This window comes from Pantherophis guttatus, chromosome 18, assembly GCF_059756535.1.
Source record: "Pantherophis guttatus breed Tessera chromosome 18, ASM5975653v1, whole genome shotgun sequence".
In the NCBI taxonomy this organism is placed as follows: Eukaryota; Metazoa; Chordata; class Lepidosauria; order Squamata; family Colubridae; genus Pantherophis; species Pantherophis guttatus.
In genome coordinates, this window is record NC_142080.1 from 5,523,423 (window position 1) to 5,544,879 (window position 21,457).

Genomic DNA, 21,457 nt, shown 5'->3' on the forward strand with positions numbered 1-21,457 from the left:
TGTGGAAATCTCTCTTGAATGGGGCTATTGCCAGAGAGGCATATCAGGTGTTTGGTACCCCCTGGAGAAAAAAAAAACCAACAACAACCCACGTGCATTTTCACACCTAAAAAAATGGTCATAATCCCCTCTTAACTCCTGCATTTTAGGATTCCTGGCATTCGTTGCTAGGCCGCCTCAATTTTAAGACCTCTTAATCTTGGAAGTCGTCCCCTTGAATCAGCAATGCAAGGGGGGAATTTAAGAAAAGTGATATTTAGATATTTAGTGCTCCTTGCAATTCTGGGAGTTGACATCCCTGCATCTTAAAGCTGTCAAGATTGAAAAAACGCTGCTCTGTTTCTTCCGAAGGAGCCTAGTTTTCCCTTCCCATCCCTTCCCGGTTTGCAGTAGAGGTAGTTCTCGACTTACAACGGTTCATTCAACGACCGTTGGAAGTTACAACTGTGTTTCTGACTTTAATAACTAGAGTAATTCATGTAACAGCTGTGGCAAGGAAAAAAGTGACTTACGACCATTTTTCACCCTTATGACCATTGTGGCATTTGATCTGAATCAAAATTCAGATGCTGGGCAACCGGTTCATACTTACGACGGTTGCGTGCAATCCCCTTTCGCGACCTTCTAACAAGCAAAGTCAGCGGGGGGAGCCAGATTCACTTAAACAACTTAACAACCGAAGTGATTCATTTCATAAATGTGTCAAGACAGGTTGTAAAACGGGGCAAAAACCCACTTCACAAATGTCTCGCTTAGCCGCAGAGGTTTTGGGCTCCAATTGAGGTCGTACGTCAAGGACTACCTATAATGACAAAAGGGGGGGGGGGAAAGGAGAGGAATATTTATAGTATCATACAGAGCATAGAAAGGGAAAAAATATTTCATATTTCACATTATTTCATATGCGCTGCAATTAATAAAGCAGGACGAAAATTCCTCTAGGATTTTGCTGCAAAGAATCCCTTTCTTAATTGCTTTGGGCATTTTCACCCGTCTTCTTTTTAGCAGCGTGGGGCCTTCCCGGTTCAAATCCCAAATGTTTTTTTTTATTTTAAATTTTATTTTTTAAACAAACATAAGAAACATCAATCCATCATCAACCCCAAATACAGGCAGTGTGTCGGTTGGTTACAAATCTTTTGTGCATCTTCACCATATTCATAGCTTTATTATTTATCTAACTTTTTTACATATTTTCAATCTAATACATATCTATACATTATTATTCTTATTAATCATTTATATTAACCATAGCTTGTTTCTTCCCACATTTCATACAAATTATTTTCCAATTTAAATTAATTTTATATTGTAACATTAATTTCATCATCCTAGACCATCCAATAATAATACATCTTTATATTATATTTTATATAAATGTTTTCAGCACCTTTTCTACGCTATCTTTAAATGGTGACCTAACGTTGTCTTCCCCAGCTGTCTGGCTTCCGACTGCAGGTAGTCCTGGTTTTACGACGCTTCATTTAGTGACTGTTCAAAGTCACAACGGCGCTGAAAAATGGGACTTACGACCGTTTTTCGCCCTTAAGACCGTCGCAGCATCCCCATGCTCAAAATGGAGACCTCTGGCAACTGATTCACATTTATGACGGCTGCAGAGCCCCTTTTGCGGCCTCACTCTGTTGCTAAGTGAGACATTGGTTAAGACATTGGACATTTTTTTCTTATCACGGTTGTTAAGTGAATCACAGCAGGGGTTACACTCACGGTTGTTAAGCAAGTCTGCTTCTGCATTGCCCTTTGCTTAGGGATGACATGACCCAGGGACACTGCAACGGTCATAAATATGAGTCAGTTGCCAAGCATCTAATTATTATTTTTTTTTAAGTTAAAAAAAAAAAATATAAATTTTGATCATGCGACCATGGGGTTGCCACCAACGGTTGTTAAGTGTGAAAAACGATCAAGTCGCTTTTTTTCAGTGCCGTCACAACTTCGAACGGTCACTAAATGAACCTATTCTAAATCAAGGACTACGGTTACAGCTATGATGACGCCGAACTGTATTTTTTGGGGGGGGAATGAGCGTTTATTAAAAAAAGATTTTAAACCTTTTTTTAAAAAAATCTCGGGGGGTGGGGGGAAATATTAAAAAAGGATGAGTTATTCCACGAGCAATTCTTCAGCAGCAAAGCTGCAGTGAGGCGGATTTCTTTCCTCCCTCTGCAGAAAATGATTGCGATTAAACCGCAAGGATGGCATTCTGGGTTTGTCGGAGCAGCGAAGGGGCCCCTCTTTCGCGCCGTAATTAAATTGAGGTTTTATAATCTCATCCATCTCCGCTCGAGGGCTTGACGTCCTGTCTGGATTTACAGCCTCTGCCATCGGGTCCAAAAAAGCTTAATATCAGACAGGGCGAGCGGAGGTGGTAGACGGAATGAAGAATTAGCATGAAGTCTCTGGTTTATTTATTTATTTATTTATTTATTTGTCCTCCCTGTCAAATGTTCCTGCTATTTTCCCCCCTTCCCAAAAATTGTCTTTTTTTTTTTTCCTTCTCACGTTCCAGCTGAGCGTTGCCAACTTCTTTCCAGCTCTACAGCTCATCCTTTAAACTGCAGATATACCCAGCCCTAACCTTGGTAAAATAAAAAAATAAGATTATTCTGTTGCGATTCAGCTGCCAGATTTTCAAATCCTTGATCTGCCGAAGACTTTGCGTCTAACACAGGGGTCTGCAATCTTAAACACTCAAAAGAGCCATTTGGACCCGTTTCCCACAGAAAAGAAAACACCGGGAGCCACAAAACCCTTCCCGTGCCTGACTATTTCTCGAGTGGCCACAAAACGAGCAAATGTAGTTGAATTAAATGTTCTGTTTTCTTCTGAAACTTCTCTTTTCTTGGATTTATCCATAGTTGGCCTACCGGGGTTTGAAAAGCTCAATAAATCGCGTGCCGGTGGGTGTCGCACATTGGCGGTTGTGATGCATATTTTAAGTGACAGGGAGCCACAGCAGAGGGTGAAAGAGCCACATGCGGCTCCAGAGCTGCAGGTTGCTGACCCCTGGTCTAACACAACTGATATAGAAGTCCTCCCTTGTTCTTTTATGTCTCTCCACCCCAATCGGAGAGAAGCAGACCGAGGTTTAATTTTTTTTTGAACAGTCAGCAGCCCTGATCTATATTTCTCCCTCTCATAAACCTCTTCTTTGTGTTTTTCTTTTTCACATCAAACCCCATCCATGTGGCCCTTTCGGGATGCACAAAATCTGAAAATATATATATATATATATATATATATATATATCGCTCCGGCTTTGTGTCAGTTCTCCCTGGTGTGGGAATTTGCAATGCCAGGGCATCTGAACACAATGCGCTCTGGCCAGCCGTGACAATTTAACCGTGGATAGTTTGACAGGACGGGTATCCTCATGAGCAAAAGATGGAGTCTGCGTGCTTCAAACAAGGAGGCTAAATTCACGCTTGTTTGGGTAGCACATTTGCACGCTTGTTCGGGAGGAGCATATTTGCACACCCACGGCGGCTAGGCTGATCTAGGGGGGGAAAAACCCATGAATAAAAGCAGTCAGGGTTGATCTCCTCTAGGACTGACCGGTTGGATGGCCTTGCAGTCCAAGGGACTCGCAGGAGTCTTCTCCAGCACCAGAGTTCAAAGACCTCAATTCTTTGGCGCTCAGCCTTCCTTATGGTCCAACTTTCCCAGCCATCCATTGCAACTGGGAAAACCAGAGCCTTGGCTATACGCACTTTTGTTGGCAGGGTGATGTCCCTGCTTTTTAGCATGCTGTCTAGATTTGCCATGGCTTTCCTCCCCAGGAGCAAGCCTCTCTTAATTTCTTGGCTGCAGTCCCCATCTGCGGCGATCTCAGAGCCTCCGATACTCTTTGTAGTAATTCCATTACAAATTGGTAGTTTTGGGAAGCTGAAGAGTGATAAGCTGAAGTGTCTGGCTGGGGAATTCTGGGAGTTGAAGTCCACAGTTTTTAAAGTTGCTAAGTTTGAAAAAACGTTGCTGTAGATACATATTGGGAAACTGGACGTTTTCACCTTTCTCCTTTTTTCAGGTGAACCAAGCAGACAGAGGATGGACCCAGATATCTCCTTACTGTTCAAGTGCCCGGCTTTTGGGGGTATCCCCGAGTCTCACGTCCGAGTAGAACTTTCCCCCCTCTACGACCGGAACTCGCTGCCCGCAGATCAGGTCCAAATCGACAGCGTCTGGGCATCCCGTTGCCGGCAGAACCCGTGGCTTTTCGACGGGGCCAAATTTCGCCTCCACTCCGTCAAGCTGGACGGGAGCATTTTGACTTTCCACCTGGGGCTTACCAGCTATAAGGACTTCGTGGGTACCAACTTGGCAGAGACAGCCAGGCAGCTCCGGGAACAGGGGCACAAGGATTTTGGGAACAGCCAAGCCTACCTCGCCGAACCCCTGGGCGTGGGCGCCATGCTGCACACAGCAGACGACAATTTTGTCTTCCTGCGACGCAGCCTGTGTGTGGGAGAAGCCCCAGGAAAGATCGACGTTCCTGGAGGACACCCGGAGCCTCAGGTGGGTGTCTTTAATCCGGTTTGGGGCAGTGGGGGAATTCCACCAATCTTATAAATACAGGCAGATAGTCCTTGAATTACGACCACCATGGAGGCCAGAATTTTGGTCATCAGTCGTCGTAACTGAGGCACCACGTGGCCTGATTAAATTTGACAACCCTTTTTTTCATATAAAGCAAGTCAGGACGGTCGTTCAGGGGATCATGTCATTGTTAAGCAAACCACCTGGTCGTTAAATGAATCCAGCATACCCAATGGACTTTTTTTCTGCTGGAAAACAGCAGAAAAGTCATGAATTATGACCGCAGGATACCATAAATGTTGCCAAGTGTGTGACATGGGATCACATGACTGCGGGGTGCTGTGCGTGTGCAGGAATCATAACTTAGACGACAGGTGATAACATAACTTTTTTAAAGTCCATCATAACTCAGAATGGTTCTTAAGCGACCAGTCGTAAGTCAAGAACTCCCTGTATTATACATCCGCCGACGACCACAATTGAGCCCAAAATTTCCATTGTTAAGGGAGACATGGGTTAGACGGGTTTTACCCCATTTTACGACCTTTCTTGCCACAGTTGTTAAGCGAATCACTGCAGTTGATAAATGAGTAACCCGGTTGTTAAGTGAATCTGGCTTCCCCATTGACTTTGCTTGTCAGAAAGTCGCAAAAGCTGATCTCATGACTCATACGGTCATAAGTATGAGCCAGTTGCCAAGCCTCTGATCATGGGGATGCTGCAAAGGTCGTAAGTGTGGAAAACGGTCCTTTTTTCAGTGCTGTTGTAAAATTTTTCAGTGCTGGTCGCTAAATGAACTGTTGTAAGTCGAGGACTCCCTGTGTCTCCTTACCCCTTATTAAGATACACTGGGATGTAATTCTTTTGGAAAATTACAGAAGCTCTGTGTGACCTTCTCTCCAATTTATTGACATGGCTGATGGAGCCTGTTTGTAGCTCTTACTGCTCCTCTTGAGTAGGCCTACGTCAGGGTATGAAGAGTTAATAGTTGTAAGCTGCTGAGAAGTTGTAAGCTGAGGCAGCCGGAAGCTGATGCAATGAAATGAGGCAGCAGGGTTACTGCCACTTTAAGAAGCTGGGTAAGAAGCTGCCTATATAAGGGAAGCCATTAGAGGGCATTTCCCTCTCCTCATGTATTATCTACTCTTGTTCTCTCGTCGTGTGTCAGTAGCTGTAAAGGTATTTAACCACGTATAAGTTTGTAAATATTTAACTCAAGATAAAACCACTGTTATTTATCTAAATAACAGTGTTGTGCTGTGTGCTGTGTTTTGCTCCTGGGTTTATCTCATAATACTAGTTACGCTGCCTAAACTCTGACAGCCTATTTGCCGCTACTGCCTTTTCTTTGCAGGCGGTGTTAGGCAACGACGCTTCGGTGGGATCCTTGATTCGACATCAGGATCTCCCGGGGGATCTGGTGGTCAGGGAACTGTTCTCTTCTGTGCTTCGAGAGATCCAGGATGAGGTGAGAGCAGAGGTGGTATTCAGCCGGTTCGCACCGAACCCGTAGCGGCAATCGCGGGTGGGCTCGGCCACCCGTCCCAGCTCCAAGTCGTGCTATTTAGGCACATTTTCGAGGCCAGGTGCATACGTGGACGGCGCGTGAGCGAGCAAAGGGCTGCTTCCTGAATCACCCTTTTACCTGTTTCCAGGTGAACCTTCAGCCAGCCACTCTCAGCAGGCCCGTTTTGCTTGGCATCGTTCGGAATGAAACCACGGCGGGCCGGTGCAGCGCCGAATTCTACGTCAGGTAACCCTTGAGGAAGCCGGGAATTGCAGCAGGCAGTCCTCGACTTACAACCGCAACGGAGCCCCAGATTTCCGTCACTAAATGAGACGTTTGTTACGCGGGTTTTGCCCCACGTTACGACCTTCCTTGCCACCGTTGTTAAGGGAATCACCGCGGTTGTTAAGTTGGCCAAGTGAATCTAACTTCTCGGTTGACACTGCTCGTCAGAAGGTCGTAAAACTCAGTCACATGACCCTGGCTGGGACTTAGAAACTTAGAATAACTTTTTATTTTTATTTTTTTTATTTTATTTTATTAAATTTCTATAAACTTTATTGTCACTTTGAATGTACACTAATCGACATGTATTAAAATTAAATTTCATCGCATGCAGCTCTCAAAGGGTCTCCACCTCTAATATACACTACATAAACATGACAAAATAAACAAATAAATACAAAATTATGTATATATCCTCATATTTTATATATATATATATGTATATGTGTGTATACATACATACATACATATATATATATTATATACATACATACATACATACATATATATTATATAAATTTGTATTTTAATGACCCCGTAATCCCTTGCATCAGGGTGAACTCGGGGCAGCTGAATGGAGCCGAGTGTTTGAATGGCCAGATGCTCTTCCTGTCGCCAGGGCGGAGTTTTGTTCAGCAGATAATATTCTCATTGTGCCCAGAGAGAGAAATTATCTGCCTCTACCTAGGATCGAACTCACAGCCTCCTGATTGTGAGGCCAGAGCTCCACCTCTAGGCCACCGCACCACTCACCTACATAACACGACACGGAGAAACAACAGTCTCGTTCCGATGTACACACGTGTACGTGGCGAGAGAAGCAAATCTGTCACGACACGGCAGCCGTCATAAATACGAGTCAGCTGCTTGTTCATCCGGCCCGTTTTCAAACCTTGGGAGGCCGTCTCCGTCACGACTTGAGCTCTCCTCCTTTGCCGACGGTTGTCCTCTCCATTTTGCCCTTCAGGTGCAGCCTGACATCGGAGGAAGTGAAGCGGCGTTATGCTCTGGGGGGACCAGAAGCTCAAGAATCCGTCAGCGTCACCTTTCTCAGCCGAGAGGTACGTTTTAAACCGCTGGAGGGACCGGCCCAAAGTCACCCAGCCGGCTTTCATGCCTAAGGCAGGACTAGAACTCACCGTCTCCTGGTGATTGGCTGAAAGTCACCCAGCTGGCTCTCATGCTTAAGGCGGGACTAGAACTCACCGTCTCCTGGTGATTGGCTGAAAGTCACCCAGCTGGCTCTCATGCTTAAGGCGGGACTAGAACTCACCGTCTCCTGGTGATTGGCTGAAAGTCACCCACCCGGCTTTCATGCCTAAGGCGGGACTAGAACTCACCGTCTCCTGGTGATTGGCTGAAAGTCACCCAGCTGGCTCTCATGCTTAAGGCGGGACTAGAACTCACCGTCTCCTGGTGATTGGCTCAAAGTCACCCAGCTGGCTTTCATGCCTAAAGGTGGGACTAGAACTCACCGTCTCCTGGTGGTTGGCTCAAAGTCACCCAGCCGGCTTTCATGCCTAAGGCAGGACTAGAACTCACCGTCTCCTGGTGATTGGCCCAAAGTCACCCAGCCGGCTTTCATGTCTAAAGGTGGGACTAGAACTCACCGTCTCCTGGTGATTGGCTCAAAGTCACCCAGCCGGCTTTCATGCCTAAGGCGGGACTAGAACTCACCGTCTCCTGGTGATTGGCCCAAAGTCACCCAGCCGGCTTTCATGTCTAAAGGTGGGACTAGAACTCACCGTCTCCTGCTGCCTCAAATCACTGGACCAAGCCTGCTGACTTGATAGCCCCTGAGCCTCTCACGCTCTTGGAGATGCACTAGAGTTGATTACGGCTTCATTATTCTGCCTTGAAGTTGACTAGAAAAGAGGTGGACCTACCTAAAGGGTAAAACTTCAGCCAACCTCGAAAATCACCCTCACCCCATCGGAACCTCTGCCCACGACAACCATCCTTGCATGCCCTGTTGGACTTCATCCCGCTTCGGCATCTCTCTTAGTCATTCTCTCTCTCTCTCTCCCTTTCTTTCTCTCCCTCCCTCCCTCTCTCTCTCTTTCTCACTCCTCTCCCCCTCCCTCTCTCTCTCTCCCTCTCTCTCTCTCCCCATCCCTCTCTTTCTCTCTCTCAATCTCTCTCCCCTCTCCCTCTCCCTCTCTCATTCTTTCTCCCTCTCTTTCCCTCTCTCTCTCTCTCCCTCTCTCTCTCTCTCTCTCCCTGTCCCTCTCTTTCTCTCATTCTTTCTCCCTCTCTTTCCCCCCTCTCTCTCTCCCTCTCTCTCTTTCTCTCTTCCCTCCCTCCCTCTCTCCCTCTCTCTCTCTCCCTCTCTTTCTCCCTCCTTTCCCGCTCCCTCTCTCTCTCCCTCTTTTTCTCTCCCTCCCTCTCCCGCTTTTCCTCTCTTTCTCTCCCCATCCCTCTCTTTCTCTCTCTCAATCTCTCTCCCCTCTCCCTCTCCCTCTCTCATTCTCTCTCCCTCTCTCTCCCCTCCCTCCCTCTTTCTCTCCCTCCCTCTCTCCTTTTCCCTCTCTCTCCCCCTCCCCCTCTTTCTCACTCCTCTCCCCCTCCCTCTCTCCTCCTTTCTCTCTCTCTCTCCATCTCTCTCTTTCTCCCCTCCCTCCCTCCCCCTCTCTTTCTCTCCCTCTCTTTCTCTCTCTCCCCCTCTCCCTCCCCCCTCTCATTCTCTCTCTCTTTCCCTCTCTCTCTCTCCCTCTCTCCCTCATTCTCTCTCTCTCCCTCTCTGTGCAGGATGTCCTGTCGATGGAACAGCAGGGCGAGTGGTGGAGTGAACTCTGCCCATCAGCCAAAGGGGCCGTGAAGCTTTACACAGAGGTCCTGGGAGCGCATCAGTAAAAGCCCACCGACAGACACTCTCTCTCTCTCTCTCTCTCAAGGACTGCTCAGAACCTCTTTCCCAAAACATAAAATGCCACAAATTCAGCGGTTCCTGCTTTACAACGTAGGAGGGCCGTTATGCCAAGACTCACCCCCCCACCTCTCTCTCTTGAGAAAACAAACTGGCAAGGACTTCCGGCTCCTAGAACTGTGCCTTTGGGGCTCCCTTTTTCAATAAAGACAACAAAAAAAGAAGGATTCTCATTTCAGGTACAATTTCAGATATTACGATAATGGGCGTGGCGTGGTGTGTGGTGTGTGTGGCTTGTGGGCGTGGCAGGGGAAGGATACTGTAAAATCTCCATTCCCTCCCCAATCCATGGGAAGGTTATTACAAAATCCCCATTTCCTCCCGATCAGCTGGGACTCAGGAGGCAGACAATAGATGGGGGCTGCTGGGCCAGTCAGAATTTTTACTGGTTCTCCAAACTACTCAAAATTTCCGCTGCCGGTTCTCCAGAACTGGGTCAGAACCTGCTGAAAAACCCACCTCTGGTGTGCAGCGACCATGTACCAACCCCCTGAGTTGGCAAAATTTCCAGCCGGTGATGCACAAGCGGCGATGTCTGGATTGACAAAAACAACGTCTTAAGGGAAAACGTCTGGCTGCTGCGGCGGGTGCGAATTACGACAAGGCAGGATTAAGACGACGGGCATGAAATGCTTCCTCTGTCCCTCGGCCGACTTGAGGCGCTCTAAATATTCTGACTGTTTCGGACCGAAGAACCAGGAAACCGGAGGAACGGAGTTGGTGGGGACATCAGCACTTCAGAGGATTTAGCAGATCCCCCTCGCCTAGTCCTGATTATCTGGATTATTGGCAGCTTGGAGGCAGTTAAGAAACTACAATCTGGGTGCCCTCCCAATCCATCAACATCTTATCCGTGGCCTGAGCAGCTTAGTGTCTTGAGCTATGACCCATGTTGCTCAGCTGACGTATTTGTTTAACAGATTTCTGCTTTACCATGTTAGAGAGGCAGGAAAGATCCTTACTGTGCTTACATCATGCTTAACTGGGTCAGTGGGAGACCAGGATTTGGGGGTCTAAGGGACACCGAACTGGGTTTGATTTACTCATATAATCAATCCCAAGTTACGTTTTGGCTGAAAAGAGATCCGGTCTTGCTAGATTTCAACTAATTCTCCCTATACCCAATACAGGGAGTTCTCGGCTTACAACCATTCACCTACCTTAAAAGCAAGCTTCTTGAGGAATTCTGGGAGTTGAAGTCCACCCATCGTAAAGCATGTTGGCCAGGGAATCTTGTGAGTTGAGGTCCACCCATCTTAAAACATGCTGGCTGGAGGATTCTGGGAGTTGAAGTCCACCCATCGTAAAGAATGCTAACTGGGGAATTCTGGGAGTTGAAGTCCAACAGTGTATGCTGACTGGGGAATTCTGGGAGTTGAAGTCTACTCCTCTTAAAGCATGCTGGCTGGGGGATTCTGGGACTTGAGGTCCAGCAGTGTTAAAGCAGCTAAGCTGGGGAGTTCTGAGAGTTGAAATCCACCCATCGTAAAGAATGTTGACTGGGGAATTCTGGGAGTTGAAGTTCACCCCTCTTAAAGCATGCTGGATGGGGAATTCTGGGAGTAAGTCCAACAGTGTTAAAGCATGCTGGCTGGGGAATTCTGGGAGTTGAAGTCTACCCATGCTGACTAGAGAGTTCTGGGAACTGAAGTCCACCCACCTTAAAACTGCGAAGGTTGAGAAACCTTGTGCTACCCTGGGGGAAAAAAAACTATTTGACTGGGTTAGTGGCTGATGCGCTTGGCTTCTTTTGCGAAGGGCACATGTTTTATTCCCTGCAGCCTTGTTGACTAGCGTGACTCACACTGCATCTTCTGGGTGGAATGTCAAATTTGTGAGAGGGGTCACCTTAGATTGCTTAGGACAACCTGAAAACCACCCAGCTTGTCCAAAAGGACCAACGACCCCATTAAAAAATGGCCATCTTAAATCTATCTATCTATCTATATATCATACTTCAGTTTCTATCCAAATGTAATTATTTTGAAATGCATCCTTTGTATCGCTTCATCATTGTCTGCTCTAAATACCGACAAACTGATTTGTCGTTCCAAAGTCTTTTCCCCCCCCCGGCGCTGAAAACAAGAATGCAAAAAAAGCGAAAATCCCAGGAGGAGAAAAAATTAAAAAAAACTTTCCTTGGTGGGAAAGACTGGCGAGATGAAATCAAAAGACAAGACATTTGAAGGAGCCCAAAAAAAGACAGAAATGGCAATTTTCATTCATTGTTCCCATTTCAGCTGCCGCCTTGTGTGTGTGGATTGGGGATACGATGGTCTCTGGGAGTTTGGATAGTAGGTTTTTTTTTAAAATCCCTGTTATATTCAGCTGTTTTTGTCCTTGAAATGACTTTTCCGGAGATTGGGAGGCAGGACACGTAGCTTTTAACCATACCAAGAAGGAGCAAAGGAGGGCAAGAGTGACATCCAGTGGCTATCTGGGCGTAAAACTTCATTAAAAAAAAAAAAAAATAGTAGCCTAAAATATAGATGGTCCTCGGCTTACGACAGTTCATTTAGTGACCATTCGGAGTTTTCCAGCCGGACTGGAGAAAGTGACTCGTGGCCGTTTTTCAGACGATCGTTGCAGCATTCGGCGTCACGGACCTGCGGTCAAAATTTGAATGTCACAGTAACAAGAGTCGGGAGGGACCTTGGAGGTCATCTAGTCCAACCCCCTGCTCAGGTTAACCATTTCAGATAAATGGTTATCCAGTCTCTTCTTGAAAGCCTCCAATGTTGCAGCAGCCGCAACTTCTAGTGGCAAGTCGTTCCACTGGTTAATTGTTCTCACTGTCAGGAAATTCCTCCTTATTTCCAGGTTGAATCTCTCCTTGATCAGTTTCCATCCATTCTTCCTTGTCTGGCCCTTCGGGTGCTTTGGAAAATAGCTGGACCCCCTTCCTCCTCTCTGGGGCAGCCCCTCAAATATTGGAATATTGCTATCCTGCCTCCCCTGGTCCTTCTCTTCCCTAGACTAGCCGTGCCCGGTTCCTGCAACCGTTCATTGTAGGTTTTAATCTCCAGACCTTTGATCATCTTAGATAGATTCAGATTAACCGAGTTGGAAGGGACCTTATAGGTCATCTAGTCCAACCCCCTGCCCAAGACTGCTCTCATGTCTCCCCTGGTCCTTCTCTTCACTAGACCAGCCTTGCTCAGTTCCTGCAACTGTTCATCGTATGCTTTGCTCAATGGACGGTTGTAAGTCAAGGACTGCCTATGTTTCTGAAGGCTCGGAATTCGGCTCCCTTTCATGCAGCATTTCCAAGCCTGCTGGTCGGAATCCCCCCCCCCGAATCCCCCCCTTGGGAATGACAAGCACAGTAAGCCAACATAGCTGGAGAACATCTGGACGGCAGACTTAGTGAGAAGGACACAAGCAGCTATGGAGGAAATAAAAACTACAACTCCCAGAAGCCCATGCAGCCCTGGCAGATCAGCTGACTCCCAGTTTTTTTGTTTTTTTTTTTCCTCTCCATTTACGGGGCATTGGAGAGGTTTTAAGCTGTTGGCACCAAACGAGCGCAGCACCCCCTCCCCTTCTTCCGGAAAGCGAGACCAGGACGAAGTCACAAAGGGCATGGTCTAGAAATTAAACACCCCCCCCCCCAATCATCAGGGAGAGAAAATAATAATAATAATTATTATTATTGCAGGGTCTACCCAGGAGGATTTTGCAGGCGTAAAAACTCATGGCTGCAGCAGGATCAAACGTTGGCGAGGAAGTTTTGCAAAACTCTGCAAGAAGAGAGCGAAAGCGAAGAAGCCGGAGAAGATCCAGAGAGCAGGTCAGCGAGATTTCCCCTCCGATTCCTCCTTCCTTCCTTCCTTCCTTCCTTCCTTCCTTCCTTCCTTCCTTCCTTCCTTCCTTCCTTCCTTCCTTCCTTCCTCATTTAAGGAAGACTTTTATTTGGGGTTGGACTAGATGACCGACAACGTCCCTTCCAATTCCACGAAAGATTTGTGTTGCAAACTTGCTCGCCTGTTTGTACCTTGCAAGTCTTTCCGCTTAACGACCGCCAACGGAGCCCATTGTTTAAGCGAGACGTTGGTTAAGTGAGTTTTTGCCCTCATTTTGCGACCTTTCTTGCCACGGGGTGTGGGTGTTAAGTGAATCTCTAAGCAAGTAATCCGGTTGTTAAGTGAATCCGGCTTCCTCCCCTGTTGGTCGCAAAAAGGGGGATCATGTGACCTTGGGACACACACAGCAACGGTCGGTTGCCCAGCGGTTGATCAAGGGACCACAGGGATGCTGCAATGGTCGTAAGTGTGAAAAACAGTCATAACTCACTTTTTTCCATGGTCGTGTGAAAAACAGTCATAAGTCATTTTTCTCAATGGTCGTAAGTGTGAAAAATAGTCATAAGTCAATTTCTTCAATGGTCGTAAGTGTGGAAAACAGTCACAGGTCCCTTTTTTCAGCGCCACTGTAACTTTGAATGGTCCCTAAATGAACCGTTGTAAGCTGAGGACTACCTATACATTCTGGTGTTTTGCTCATGGGAACGTGGGGAATGCCGCAACGGTTGTTAAGTGTGAGGATCAGTCGTAAGTCCCTTCTTTCAGGGCGTATTGTAATTTGGAATCGTCACTAAGCGAACGGTCGTTAACCGAGGACTATCTGTGAAAAGCATCTTGCAGCTCGGGTCTTCTCCTCCTCCTCCTCCTTCATCCCATTCTCCAGGATCTTTTGCCATTTTTCGTTCCTTCTCACCGTCCTGAGTTTCTCTCCAAATTTTCCGTTCCAGGATCCAGATGTTCGCCTCTCCAAAGCTCTCTCCTATGCTTTGCGCCACGGGGCCGAAAATCTGGGCCTCCACATGTCATCTGGTGAGTGTTTGCTGACTCTGCCCCTGTTAGTGGCCGGCGCATAAAATATTGCCCTTTTCTCCTCCTCCTCTTCATTCTCCTGCTCCTCCCTCTCCTCCTTCCGCCTCCTCCTCCCTCTCCTCCTCCTCCTCTTCCTTCTTCCTCCTCTTCTTTTTCTTCCTCTTCCTCCCTCTCCTCCTCCTCTTCTTCTTCTTCCTCCCCTCCTTCTGCCTCCTCCCTCTCCTCCTCCTCTTCTTCTTCCTTCTTCCTCCTCCTCCTCCTCTTCTTCTTCTTCCTCTTCCTCCTCCTCCTCCCTCTTCTTCTCCTCCTCTTTTCTTCCTCCTCCTCTTCTTTTTCTTCCTCTTCCTCCCTCTCCTCCTCCTCTTCTTCTTCTTCCTCCCCTCCTTCTGCCTCCTCCCTCTCCTCCTCCTCTTCTTCTTCCTTCTTCCTCCTCCTCCTCCTCCTCCCTCTTCTTCTCCTCCTCTTTTCTTCCTCCTCCTCTTCTTTTTCTTCCTCTTCCTCCCTCTCCTCCTCCTCTTCTTCTTCTTCCTCCCCTCCTTCTGCCTCCTCCCTCTCCTCCTCCTCCTCTTCTTCTTCCTTCTTCCTCCTCATCCTCCTCTTCTTCCTCTTCCTCCTCCTCCTCCTCCCTCTCCTCTTCTTCCTTCTTCCTCCTCCTCCTTTTTCTTCCTCTTCCTCTTCCTCCCTCTCCTCCTCCTCCTCTTCTTCTTCTTCCTCCCTCCTTCCGCCTCCTCCTCCTCCCTCTCCTCCTCTTCTTCCTTCTCCTCCTCCTCTTCTTCTTCCTCCTCCTCTTCCTCCCCCCCCCTGCAAACCCCACTCTCTTCTCACACCAATGATGTTAACCTATGAAATATTTGCAAGAAAATCACCAAGCTCAGAGAACATCAAACTTAGCTGCTTCCCCCCACTTCCCCACACCCCGCCCCCCAAGGAAGAAGGAAAAATCAAGCTTTGTGATTCATGCCGTGTTGTAACATGGCTTGTTTGGGGTGTTTTGTGTGTGTGTGCAGTCCTTGGTGCTCTCTGAATCTGGTTCTTTTCTTGCAGACATTTCATTTACCCAGGTAGGGAACTTCATCAATGTTAACGGTGTGTTGTGCGCAGATCTAGGCATCGTAATGCGTACATTCAGAATTCTGGCTTTGGGTCCTGGCGATTGTGGCTTTAGCCAAATGTGGCTTAGCCTACTCGAAGTCTTCTTTTTCTTTTGTTCCTGAATCGTAAGACGGCTTTGTCGACATGGGGGAGATTCTTCGCTTGCCCCAATTTAAGGCCTGGTCGGAGGAGGACGTGAAGCGTGTCGTGGAGACCAATGAAAAACAGCGATTTGCTCTCTGCCGCCATCCGTCCAGCGGACACCTCCAGATCCGTGCGAATCAAGGACACTCGCTACAGGTAAGGAGTTCAGAGAATCTAATCCAGGGGTGGGCTGCTGGGGGTTCGCAAGGGTTCAGGAGAACCTCTAGCTAAGATTCTGTGCAGTTCGGAGAACCCCCAAATCCCACTCCTGGCTGGCCCTGCTCACCCAGCCCCTCTCAGGAGCCCCCACGCAACCCGTTTTGGATGCAGATAAGTGCAGGGTACACGCAGAGGCTCAGGGAGGGCGAAAAACGGGCCTACCGGAAGTTCGGAAGTTCCGAACTACTCAGATCCGCCTGCCGCCCCCACCCCACTTTTAAAGCAAAGAAAACGTAGGAAAAGAGAGCGATTTCATTTCAGCCAAGTCCTTGACGGTAATTCTCGTCCTTTCAGGTTCCTGAGCTGGAATTAACTCCGCTGCAAACCCTACAGGACTTCCCAGAGACTGTGGCTCACGGCACACTTCTGCGCCACTGGCCAGCCATTCGTCAGCGTGGCCTGTCCCGGATGGGGAGGACGCACATCCATTTAGCGCCCGGATTGCCAGGGGAGGGGGCCGTCCTAAGTGGTGAGTGCTCCACTTTGAGAAAGGGGTGGGGTGGGGTAGGGGGGCAAGGTTTCCTTGTGTTCGGTGGCATCGGAATCCTTGTCTAGTGGGAGTTTCAGAGAGCCCCTCCTTCCCACTCGGTTTTAATCGCAGTTAGGCAGTAACCATCCAGGATTTTGGATTTATCGGAAAGACACTCGGTACCAAGCGAAAGATTGCGCAGTAGGTAGAATGTGGTAGAATTTCAGGATGGCTCTGCCCACCGCCAGGAGTTCGATCCTGACTGGCTGAAGGTTGACTCAGCCTTCCGTCCTTCCAAGGTGGGTAAAATGAGGACCCAGATTGTTGGGGGGCAAGAGGCTGACTCTGTAAACCGCTTAGAGAGGGCTGTAAAAGCACCGTGAAGCGGTATATAAGTCTAAGTGCTATTGCCCTTCCTTCCTTCCTTCCTTCCTTCCTTCCTTCCTTCCTTCCTTCCTTCCTTCCTTCTGGTTAGAATGCAGTATTGCAGGCTAACTCTGCTCACTGCCAGCAGTTCAATCCTGACCGGCTCAAGGTCGGGCCAAATTGTTTAATTCATTTTTTAATTGTTTTTATATTTTGTATTTGATGTTTTTTACTTCTGGCTGTTCACCACCCTGAGTCCTTCGGGAGAAGGACGGTATATAAATTTAAATATTAAATTAAATTAAATTAAATTAAAGTTTGACTCAGCCTTCCATCCTTCTGAAGTCGATAAAATGAGGACCCAGATTGTTGGGGGCAAGGAGGCTGATTCTGTAAACTGCTTAGAGAGGGCTGGAAAGCATTGTGAAGCCCTGGCCAAAAAAATAATATGAGAAAACATCTCAGAAAAGACCCTCCTTAGGGAGGGAGGGAGACACTCCTTCAGACTTGCAAGGTCCTGTTACTATACCTAGAATCAAGATCACTTGAAGGGTTAATACCGCTTTATAAGGCCTTGGTAAGGCCACACTTGGAATACGGCATCCAGTTTTGGTCGCCACGATGTAAAAAAGATGTGGAGACTCTAGAAAGAGTGCAGAGAAGAGCAACGAAGATGATGAGGGGACTAAAACATATGAAGAATGGTTGCAGGAACTGTTTTATGAAGAGAAGGACTAGGGGAGACATGATAGCAGTCTTCCAATATCTCAGGGGCTGCCCCAAAGAAGAGGGAGTCAAGCTATTCTCCAAAGCACCTGAGGGCAGGACAAGAAGCGATGGGTGGAAACTAATCAAGGAGAGAAGCAACCTAGGAGAAATTTCCTGACAGTTAGAACAATTAATCAGTGGAACAACTTGCCTCCAGAAGTTGCGAATGGTCCAACACTGGAAGTTTTTAAGAAGAGGTTGGAGAACCATTTGTCTGAAATGGTATAGGGTTTCCTGCCTAAGCAGGGGGTTGGACTAGAAGACCTCCAAGGTCCCTTCCAACTCTCTTTATTCTAAATAATTCCTGTTACAATAAAAGTACTCCAGATTTAAGTGGCATGGGGTTTCTTAGTCTGCTCTACCTCGTAGGTCTGACACTGAATTCGGGCGTAGCGTGATGTGTGAACTGCCACCAAAACAATTGAATAATCCAACCCGTATGTACAATTATAACTTGGGATAAAGCCTTAATGCATTCAAGTACAGCCTCTTCCTTCTCTTCCCAGGAATGAGGAACAGTTCTGAAGTGGCCATAATCATTGATATTCCCAAGGTGCTGGCAGGTGAGTGAAGACCAACCTTGTGGAGCAGAAGACAGGTGAAGAAGTAAATCTTGAATTTAACAGGTGGATGGCTCGCCTACAGTGGGTGCTCCCATCACTGGAGGCTTTTAAGGAGAGATCGGACAATCATTTGTCTGAAATGATATTGTTGTGACTCCGACTCCCGAGCCTGTCCTCATGGAGGAAGAGGACTCAGAAGGTGATGGGGAGGAACTGACAAGACCTCCCTCTCCAGGACCCTCCTCTCTGGCAATGCCTTGGGTTCCATCCGAAGGCCAGGAGGAACAGCCTGGGATGGGCCAGGAGGAAGGCATATCGGAGCACCAATTGATAGGGAGCGAGGATGATGAATCCTGGCTTGATCCCAGGCAGCGTCGGAGGGAGAAGCCTGCGCAGCAAAGGAAGAGGTGTGGGAGGGCCAGGGATTGAGCTGAGTCACTGAGCCACGCCCCACAAGGGATAAAAGGGGGCGTGATTGCTCGGCAGGCTTTGTGACGGACAAAAGTTTAAACTCTAAAGAGTCACATCGTGACTCCTGCACTTCGGCTCAGATATATTTTGGACTAAACTCTTGTGGATAATTTGTCGCTCTGGAAATGGACTGCAGATAAGGCCTCTCCTGCTTTTTTAGGAGTACTAATTGGACTGGGCAGGCATTTTACCGTTAGCTGCCAGAACTCTCATCTGCCAGGAATTCTGGTCTGTTTATACAATAAATTATTGGCAGACGTCTTTGATATTGCATTTGTCTGTGTAAGGACGGGGGACAGAACAGATATAGGGCCGTGATGGCGAACCTATAGCACAGGTGGCACACGGAGCCATATCTGTCGGCACGCGAGCATTGCCCTAGTTCAGCTCCAGCACGGATGTGCGCACCGGCCACCTGATTTTCGAACCTTCTGAGCCCACCAGAAATCGGGAAAAAGGCTGTTTCTGGCCTCCGGAGAGCCTCCAGGGAGGGAGGGGGAGGCCATTTTCGCCATCCCCAGGCTCCAAGAAAGTCTCTGGAGCCTGGGGAGAACGAAAAACAGGCCTACCGGGCCCACTGTGCCATCATGTGCCAAAAGTGGGGGGAGTGAGGGGGGAAGTCGTGCGTGCACGCGCAGTGGGGGCGAGCACATTGAATTAGGGGTATGGGTACGCATGTGTGCGACCCCCCGTGATCCCCGCCTTTGGCACGCAACGGCAAAAAACGTTAGCCATCACTGGTGTAGGGTCTTCTGCTTGGCTGGACTAGAAGACCTCCAAGAGCCCTTCCAACTCCGTTACAATACTGTATTCTTTTCTGATGCTGAGGGTGGAATTTAAGGATGGATGGGAACCAGTTTCAAATCCTGGGGGAGAAGTCTCAACTTGTCTGCCGGTCTTTTAGAGACGAGGGAGGGAGGAAATGATGCATGTTGACTCAGAGAATTCCTGCTTTCCCCGTAGATGGGATCTCTTTCTCCCGCTCGGCGAATGGCGTCATCCTGACCCCGGGCAACGCAGACGGGCTGTTGCTTCCCCGCTACTTCAGCAGAGCACTGCAGCTTCAACCTCGACGTAAGTCTGAAGCTTCTTCCGGGGTCTTAGGCCCGGTTCAGGGCTCGGGAGCATTCAAGACACATGTGGACAAAACCAGGGGTGGAATTTACTTACCTTCGCTACCGGTTCGCAAATGTGAGGGCCTTCCGCGTATGCGCAGAGCGTGAAAAACGGGACGTGATGACGTCCGGGAGAGTGGGTGGAGTCTCCCACAGCTGCCGCTACCGATTTGCCCGAACCGGATAGAACTGGCTGCATACCACCACTGGATAAAATCAGCAGTTTGAAGTCTGGGAGATTTTCAGTGTAGGCCATAGAGGGGTTCAACAGATGCCACATAGAAACAGCTGGTCATATCTGGACTTTCCAGGTGAGTTACAATTACAGGTAGTCCTCGACTTACGACCGCAATTCTGGGCCCAGAATTCCTGTCGCTAAGCGAGACTTTGGTGAAGCGAATTCCGCTCCGTTTTACGACCGAATTCATTAAGGAAATCACGGCAGTTGTTCAATTAGTAAACACGGTTGCTCGGCGAAATCCGGCTTCCCCGTGGACTCAGGTCTCAAAAAAAGAGGATCACGTAACCCCGGGACAGTACAGTACAATGGTCGTAAGTGTGAGTCAGTTTTGCCCAGCGTCTAAATTATGATCCGGTGACCATGGAGGGGGTGGTTGCAACGGTTGTAAGTGTGGAAAAAAACAGCCATCAGACACTTTTTGTCAGTGTCGTCGTAACTTCAAATGGTCACTAAGTGAACTGTTTTATGCCAAGGACTGTATTATTCAAGGGAATGATAACACCTCTATCTGGGCTTTCTGCTCTTTTTCTCTTCCCAGGCAGCCTCCTGCCTCTTGAGTGATCGTTCCTGACGTGGATTTCTTCCCTGCCGTCATTTCATCCGAGAGACACGCCTTGATCACACGTGTGCGTTCGAACACGTAACTTAACCAGGAACTTTCACTATTTCAATTAGAACAGACATAATCTTTCTGGTTTTCTCTTCCCCGTGGAAAATATATCTCTGGTCCCATTTGGGTAGTCCTCGACTTAGGACCACAAGGGGGCCTCAAATTCCTGTCACTGAGTTAAGTGAGTTTTGCCCCGTTTTACGACCTTCCTTGCCACGGTTGTTCAGTGAGTCACTGCAGCTGTGAGAAGTCAGTAACACGGCTGTTAAGTGAATCGGGCGTCCCCCGTGGACTTTGCTGGTTAGAAGGTGATCCCATGACCTTGGGACACAGCCACCGTCATAAATAGGAACCCGTGGCCAAGGATCCGAATTTTCGATCACGTTGCCCATAGGGGTGCTGCAATGGGCGTTAAGTATGTGAAAAAAACGGGTCGTCAGTCACTTTTTTTCAGTGTGGTAACTTTGAACGGTCGCTAAATGAACTGTTGTTGTTAAGTGAAAGAGTACCTTCAGTTAAGCTGGCCAAGATGGGTAGATCAGTGGTGAAATCCAATTTTTTTTATTACCGGTTCTGTGGGCGTGGCTTGGTGGGTGTGGCAAGGGAAGGATACTGCAAACTTCCCATTCCCTCCCCACTCCTGGGGGAAGGATACTGCAAAATCCCCATTCCCTCCCCACTCCTGGGGGAAGGATACTGCAAAATCCCCATTCCCACCCCACTCTGGGGCCAGCCAGAGGTGGTATTTGCTGGTTCTCCGAACTACTCAAAATTTCCGCTATCGGTTCTCCAGAACCTGTCAGAACCTGCTGGATTTCACCCCAGGGGTAGATGTTCTGAATATAGATAACTCTCCACTTACGAACGTTTATTTAGCAAACGTCGAAAGTTACGACCGTGCTGTAAAACGCCCAATCCTTGCATTTATAACCAGTCCTCGCATTTACGACCATCACAACATACACCCCTCCATGGTCACATCATCTCAATTAGGTGCTTTGGCAACCAGTTTATTATTATTATTATTAATTTTATTTATTTTATTTCTATAAAATAAAAAGCTTGCATTTGCAAACAGTTGCGGTGTCTTACAATCACATGATCACAATATGCGATCTTTTATAACAAGTTTTCAGCAACAAAAAAAAATGGAAGAATCGGTCCGTACTTATGATGGTGCGTTCGCTTAACGACCACCATAAAAACAGTCGTAAAATTGGCTCTGGCTTGGCTTCCAACTGCAACAACTTAGGACAGAAATTCTGGTCCCAATTGTGGTCGTATGTCGAGGA

General features: G+C 47.9%; 2 protein-coding genes across 18 annotated transcripts in view; both read left to right on the forward strand.

Moving 5' to 3' along the window:
* The window catches only part of NUDT22 (nudix hydrolase 22), a 14,062-nt gene extending 4,680 nt beyond the window's left edge, over nucleotides 1-9,382 (forward strand). Inside the window, exons 2-6 of one of the 2 annotated variants that reach the window (XM_087880873.1) lie at nucleotides 4,049-4,536; nucleotides 5,912-6,025; nucleotides 6,213-6,310; nucleotides 7,317-7,410; nucleotides 9,244-9,382. In XM_087880873.1, the coding sequence (XP_087736999.1) occupies nucleotides 4,069-4,536; nucleotides 5,912-6,025; nucleotides 6,213-6,310; nucleotides 7,317-7,410; nucleotides 9,244-9,312 (843 nt within the window). In that variant the 5' untranslated portion in view covers nucleotides 4,049-4,068 and the 3' untranslated portion in view covers nucleotides 9,313-9,382. Of the gene's footprint in view, nucleotides 1-4,048; nucleotides 4,537-5,911; nucleotides 6,026-6,212; nucleotides 6,311-7,316; nucleotides 7,411-9,097 lie in introns of both variants that reach the window. The other variant, XM_087880872.1, reaches the window with a different exon arrangement.
* TRPT1 (tRNA phosphotransferase 1) overlaps nucleotides 9,340-21,457 on the forward strand; it is a 30,288-nt gene continuing 18,170 nt past the window's right edge. For 9 of the 16 annotated variants that reach the window (XR_015730394.1, XR_015730395.1, XR_015730397.1 and 6 more), the window contains exons 1-6: nucleotides 12,711-13,065; nucleotides 14,026-14,107; nucleotides 15,330-15,499; nucleotides 15,857-16,031; nucleotides 17,672-17,728; nucleotides 19,163-19,273. Coding sequence is in view for 1 of the 16 variants with exons in the window: in XM_060682355.2 (XP_060538338.2) it covers nucleotides 12,970-13,065; nucleotides 14,026-14,107; nucleotides 15,330-15,499; nucleotides 15,857-16,031; nucleotides 17,672-17,728; nucleotides 19,163-19,273; nucleotides 20,094-20,116 (714 nt within the window). In the remaining 15 variants the exon portion in view is untranslated. Of the gene's footprint in view, nucleotides 9,455-12,710; nucleotides 13,066-14,025; nucleotides 14,108-15,329; nucleotides 15,500-15,856; nucleotides 16,032-17,671; nucleotides 17,729-19,162; nucleotides 19,274-20,093; nucleotides 21,174-21,457 lie in introns of those variants that run through there. The other 7 variants (XR_015730400.1, XR_015730401.1, XR_009620275.2 and 4 more) reach the window with 4 other exon arrangements.